The 5,844-nt window shown below is 36.0% G+C and overlaps 1 protein-coding gene and 1 pseudogene across 2 annotated transcripts; both read right to left on the reverse strand.

Annotated features, from left to right (window-relative positions):
* Positions 1 to 262: 262 nt before the first annotated feature.
* Positions 263 to 1,315, reverse strand: LOC146917329 (cysteine--tRNA ligase 2, cytoplasmic-like). Its single transcript, XM_085719145.1, has 2 exons — positions 1,029 to 1,315; positions 263 to 905 (listed from the first exon to the last, which is right to left on the reverse strand). Exons 1-2 carry the CDS (start codon positions 1,194 to 1,196, stop codon positions 555 to 557), a joined length of 519 nt encoding a protein of 172 aa, XP_085575271.1. The 5' UTR covers positions 1,197 to 1,315; the 3' UTR covers positions 263 to 554.
* A 1,681-nt stretch (positions 1,316 to 2,996) lies between these two features.
* Positions 2,997 to 4,625, reverse strand: LOC146917330 (disease resistance protein RPV1-like; annotated as a pseudogene). The gene is made up of 4 exons (XR_015016662.1): positions 4,622 to 4,625; positions 3,368 to 4,547; positions 3,056 to 3,194; positions 2,997 to 3,009 (listed from the first exon to the last, which is right to left on the reverse strand). The product of XR_015016662.1 is annotated as a disease resistance protein RPV1-like (transcript).
* Between the last annotated feature and the right edge of the window lie 1,219 nt (positions 4,626 to 5,844).

The raw sequence follows: 5,844 nt of genomic DNA on the forward strand, positions 1-5,844 counted from the left end.
CCTTCATTCCCCTCCCCTCCAAACTCTCAAACAAAGTCTCAAAGTTTCAAATCTAACTTAAAAGATATGTTCAAATTTGACATTTGACACATCTCAAATAGAACTAAAAGAACATGTGAAAAAAAAATGTACAGCCTTAATTCGGACCATAAACCTCCAACAAATCAACTAAACCTTTCCAATCCTTACTCTAAACTCAACAATTTCCTCCTCACTGTAACAAACAATACAGTAAAGTTGAAGGTTATATTGATTTGTATACATAAGTTTAGGTCTACTGTGACTATTGCTTTTTGAAATTTCATGTAAATAAAAGCGCAAACTATAAAATGAAATTTCACGTAAATGAAGGCGCAAACTATCCATATAATTGTCACAGCCAGTAAAACTAACCCTGAGTTAGGACTTCAAAAATACTAACAAAAAAAGAAAGAATAAAACTGGTGGTAACCTCAAATTTATCTACAATCTTGAAGCTTAGGGTTATAGCAATGATAAGTTATGACATAGTTCTATATTAATCATATAGCTATACAGGGGTATTAATGCAACCTTCATGTTGATGATGATGCATGTGATCCCTTCCCTTCTCGATCAGCAGGTATTTCCTCCCCCTTTTGACTCACCGCGAGTGTTGATAGCTTTTCTTCTAGTTCGGGTACCTTGTTGTCTGTCGAAACAGCTTGTGCAACAAGTGGTTTACTCGGGATGCATGGCCTCCAAATCATTTTGTTGTCGACATCCTCAAGTGCAATACCCTTTGCAGTTAGATCAGTTCTAATGCTATCACTTTTGGCAAAATCCTTATTAATCCTAGCTTGCCTTCTTTCTTCAATCAATTTTAGCACTTCCTTTTCTGTCAAACCTGCTCTCTTCAACGCCTTATCTTTCAACTGCTGCAGAACCTGATGCACCAATAAAAATTATTATCTTTCCTTTTCGTGATGGCTTTCCGAAAGAATAGGCATCTCTAAAGATTAAATGCACGACAGACAAGTTCACTTAAGTAAAACGTTTAAACGTGTTACCTCGGCATAGGACAGAGAGGGCAATAATCCAAGTACTTTCAAAACTTCTCTAACTTCTTGCTCTACTTTCAATTGGGATTGTTTGAATTGCAAAGATCTGTTCATGAATTTCAAGGCCTCTAGGAGAGCACCTTTTAGTATTACTTGTGTCTGCAAATCATCATTCATTTTTGTTTGAAACTCATCTTTCAACTTCTTAATACAATTTTCGGCAGCAACATTAATTTGATCTTTCTTCTCAGTGTCTTCTTGTAGATGTGACGATAAAGCGTCTCTACAATCTTCAAGAGTCTAACAAACAAATAACAAAATCCTTCTTAAATTCAAGTACATCATAATAACTAAAAACAATTTCTCAGTTTATAATTATGATAATGATGTACCTGGACCAAGGAATTTAGCCTTGGTGTTATTTTTCTTTTGTTTCAGTAAGCACCAAGTTCTGCATTCCTGACAATAAAGCTGCTAGATGTTGCTGATGCAAAATTTCTGTCTCTGAAACTCCAATTTCCACCAATTTTTGCTTTTTCAGAGAAGGCTCAAATTGTGATAATGAAGTATTGCTATAATTTCCTCTGTGTTGCATTTTTCCTTCAACACGTGGATTCCCATTTGTGCACTCCTTAATATTTGAATCTCATCCTCTCTAAAAGCATCCACCATCGTGTAACTAAACTCATCCACAATCAGCTTTACATGAATCCATTCATTTTTTAGAGGTGCTTTGTCCATTTCCAACTCGAATTTAAGCTGTTCTTCCAATTTCAGATCAAACAAAAATGCATGTTCCGACTCCAAACTCGCCATCATGCCAGAACCACACTGTAAATAATTTGTTTGTCCATTATTTAATCTGTCATTTATTTCCAATTTATAACCATTGACAAACAAATTGATTCTTGGAATCTGCATAGATCTCGGAAAAAGAAGAATCGAAGTTATAGAAGGGATGTTTTTACGAAACGAGAAAGAAATTGTGTCTCCCTTGATTTGGTGCTCGAACCAATCTGGGATCCCCTCTGCTCCGTTTGGGAAACGAAAATTGGTGCCTCCAGCCACATGTAGTTTCTGTTAGTTTAGCATATGATATATTACAATATAGATTACATGAAATATTATATATCAAATAATAGTGCAAGCTAAAACAACAAACCTGACGCAATAACATTCTTCTACTTGAGGAACTCAATGATTCGCATCTCAATGCAGAAAAGTAATTTAGATTCGGTGGAATCCCTATAATATCCTCAAGAGACCAGCAGCACTCAACATTTAGGTTCCAAAGTTGGTGACACTCACTAAGGCACTCAGGAAGAGTTTTGAACTTGTTAACCGATAAGTTTAGATTTTTCACGTTAGCACACCACTTGAGAACTGTTTGGAGACATTCGTCTGAGAGGTTGCAATTGAAGAGAGTAAGTTCTGTCACATTTGAAAACACTATAAAATACATTTTATCATTATGTTTTGGGAACCTCAACATTCTAGCTAGAAATATTTGTAAGACATGAAGTTCACTGAGATTTTGAAATGAAAATGGCAATTCTTCTATGGATGTATCTAATAACACAATATATTTTATATTTATCATCTTGCATAACAATTCTGGAAAACTCTTAGAGACTCGTACAATGAGAGAGTTCCAATTTCTTAAGAGAGGGCAGCAGTAAGGGTGGAAAACTCTCGAGCTTGTAGCAACCTATTGCTCTTATGATTTCAAGTTTATTTAGGTGCCCAATAGAATTGTGAATTGTAATTAAATTTTTACAACCTCGAAACGAAAACTCTTCTAAATTTGGAAGATTTGAGACATCGGATATAATGGTTAAGTGTTGACAATGGTCCAATATCATGACTTTCATATTCTCGAACTTCTGCATAAACAAAAAAGGAGCAACACAGATAAATAAAAAGTAGACAATATACTCATTATGAATTTATAAAAATATACACAAATGGCAAATGAAATTATTTCACTTGCCTTGTTCGACAAACATGATAGAGACTTCGAAGGACATGGAAGATACTTGGGACCTTTAGAAAAATTACCATTTTCAATGACAAGTGTTTTAAGATTTGTCATTTTCTTGAAGGCTTTTTCATCCCACTCTATTACGTTTCCGTTGAGTGACAATTCAAATATATCATTTCAATGTTCCTACTTCCCTTTTAAAAAAAACAAAAAATAAAGAAAAGAATAAACCACAATACAAATAATAAATAGATAATTAAGTGAAGAAAATCAACTAGTATGAGATGGTCATATATAAGTCTAGAATGATCAAAGTCATGGTTAAATCTAAAATAACAAATTGTTCATGAATATTAATTTTACTCACCATATTTTCTTTTAAAACTTGAACTATATCATCGTGAAACCACAACCTACTGCGTTCTCCAGGACTGTTGGGTGATTCTTGTCGGACGATTTCTTTAGCCATGTCCTCTATCAAGTTGTGTAATGTCACAAAAAAATCATATTGGTATGTGATTCCAACATGATGAAATTTCAAAACACTGTCATATTCCCAATGGTGTATGAGAGATTTTTCAGCCAACACTCGTAGATGATGTTTTATGCAATGGCCATAACGAGCATAAGTATTTCTTTGACCTCCATCCATTTACACCCTCTGAAGCAACAAGCAATGTCTAGAAACACACTTTGATCCTTTTCCTCCAAAGCATCATAACTTACTCTAAGTATCCTTTGGATCTCTTTATTGGGAATCTTTTCATACTCATCCAATGTACGCTTCCAATCTTCTACGCTCCTTCCAAACAAGTTGGAGCCTATTGTTACTATAGCTAATGGAAGGCCAGAAGCATAACTAAGTGCACAAATTAAAATGTCATCATAACTGGAAGGAACATTGCCATTTTTAAAAGCCATCAACCTTAACAATTTAAGAGCTTCTTCCCCATATAGCCCTTCTACCGCATGCGTACTTTCTATCCCATGACAGGTTAGTAAGTGTTTGTCTCGCGTGGTGATGATTACTCTGCTTCCACATCCGAACCAATCAAGTCCTCCAGCCAAAGCCTCTAGCTGCTCCAGTCTGTCAACATCATCAAGAATCAAAAGAATCTTCTTTCTAGATAGTCTTTCCTTAATGATTGGAATTCCCTCACTAACATGATCTAACTTAATTTCTGATCCAGTTGTTTTTAAAAGGAGCTTCTCTTGGAGATGTTTCAAGTTATTTTTAGCTGAATTCTCTCTCACATCATGAAGAAAACATAAACCTTCAAATTGATCAGCAATGAAATTATAAATTGCTTTTGCAAGTGTTGATTTTCCCAAGCCTCCAGTAACATAAAGTCCTATCATGTTAGCCTTTTCATTAGATTCCTTATCGAGAAGCAGTTTCACCTGTTGTACTCGGGACTGTAATCTAACAGGTTATTTGGCTACATGTAAAATTACACGATTGATCTTGTCGGAGATGTCTTTGACTATTTTCCCAATAAATTCGTATTCATATCTATTTGTGTCCAATAAGTTAGTTAGTACGTACACTACAATTACAATCACATCATGTCATAAAATATAATTAATACTTGTTTACGAACATTATTAAAACATGTGTTACCCATTTAAGCTATAAGATGAGATTATTGGGAAATTGAAATTAAATAAAGAATATATAAAAAGTGTTGTGAAAGTGACTCAAAATTTGAGTTTGGAGGCCAACATTGATGTTTGCTGAAAGTACAAATCGGTGGCCGATTTGGAAAATCGGTGGCCGATTTTGGCTGCCTTTTGGGAGGCTTCCTGTTCTGGAAAAATTGGTGGCCGATTTTGCGTGCTGTTATTTTTCAGAAACGTATTTTTGGGCCAGATTTGTTACAATTTTATGGGAGTTTCTTTTACAATAAATATAGACATTGTATCAGTGTAAACCTTGAGATAGAGGGGGCTGAAACAAGGGTTTAGAAAGGCAACAACAAATCTAGGGTTTGTATAGAGTTTGTCTCTTTGGAACAAAGACTAGGGTTTGAGGGTTGATTCACCTTGGGAAACACTATTAGGATTGAGTCTCTTGGTTACGGGAAGAGGCTGGGATTTGGGTAGAATTAGGCGGGAGACTTATTCTTCTAACCCATTGAAATCTCTTTGTAACGTTACTCATCATATAGTGGAACGGAGGGCTGCTCTCTCCCCCAGACTAGGTCAATTTGGACCGAACTGGGTCAACAAATTCTTTGTGTTCTCTCTTCCTTTTCTCTCGCTGTTGTTTTCTACTTTTGGCTTGTGATTATAACTGTTCCATATACTTTGATTTTGGTTGCTTAATTATCCCTTGCTCCACACATCAAGTTGTTATTGGTGTGAGTTTTTCATCGAATTCGCAACAATTGGCGCCCACCGTGGGGCAAGGGTCAAAGGATAATCAATTACCATGGGTTCGAAGTGGGATATTGAGAAGTTTAATATTGAGAAGTTTACCGGAGATAACGATTTTGGGTTATGGAAGGTAAAGATGGAAGCGGTGTTAATACAACAAAAGTGTGAGAAAGCTTTGAAGGGTGAAGGTTCGTTACCGGTCACCATGTCACGAGCGGAGAAGACCGAGATGGTGGACAAGGCCAGGAGTGCCATTGTCTTGTGCCTCGGAGATAAAGTTTTGAGAGAAGTAGCAAAGGAAGCAACCGCGGCATCGATGTGGTCAAAGTTTGAATATTTGTATATGACAAAGTCTATGGCTCGTCGGCAATTCCTAAAGCAACAACTTTACTTATTCAGGATGGTAAAGTTAAAGGCCGTCATGGAGCTACTTGTGGAGTTCAACAAAATCATTGGTGATTTGGAGAA

This window comes from Medicago sativa, chromosome 6, assembly GCF_051527215.1.
Source record: "Medicago sativa cultivar Bolivia chromosome 6, Bolivia_mono, whole genome shotgun sequence".
NCBI classification, from domain to species: Eukaryota; Viridiplantae; Streptophyta; class Magnoliopsida; order Fabales; family Fabaceae; genus Medicago; species Medicago sativa.

What these genes read in the sequence shown, in the direction of transcription:
- LOC146917329 (XM_085719145.1), bottom strand. Translation starts at nt 1,196, where the DNA reads ATGAATGATGATTTGCAGACACAAGTAATACTAAAAGGTGCTCTCCTA. An exon ending in CCTCTCTGTCCTATGCCGAG is followed by an intron (nt 906 to 1,028) that starts GTAACACGTTTA and finishes TTGGTGCATCAG; the next exon opens with GTTCTGCAGCAGTTGAAAGA.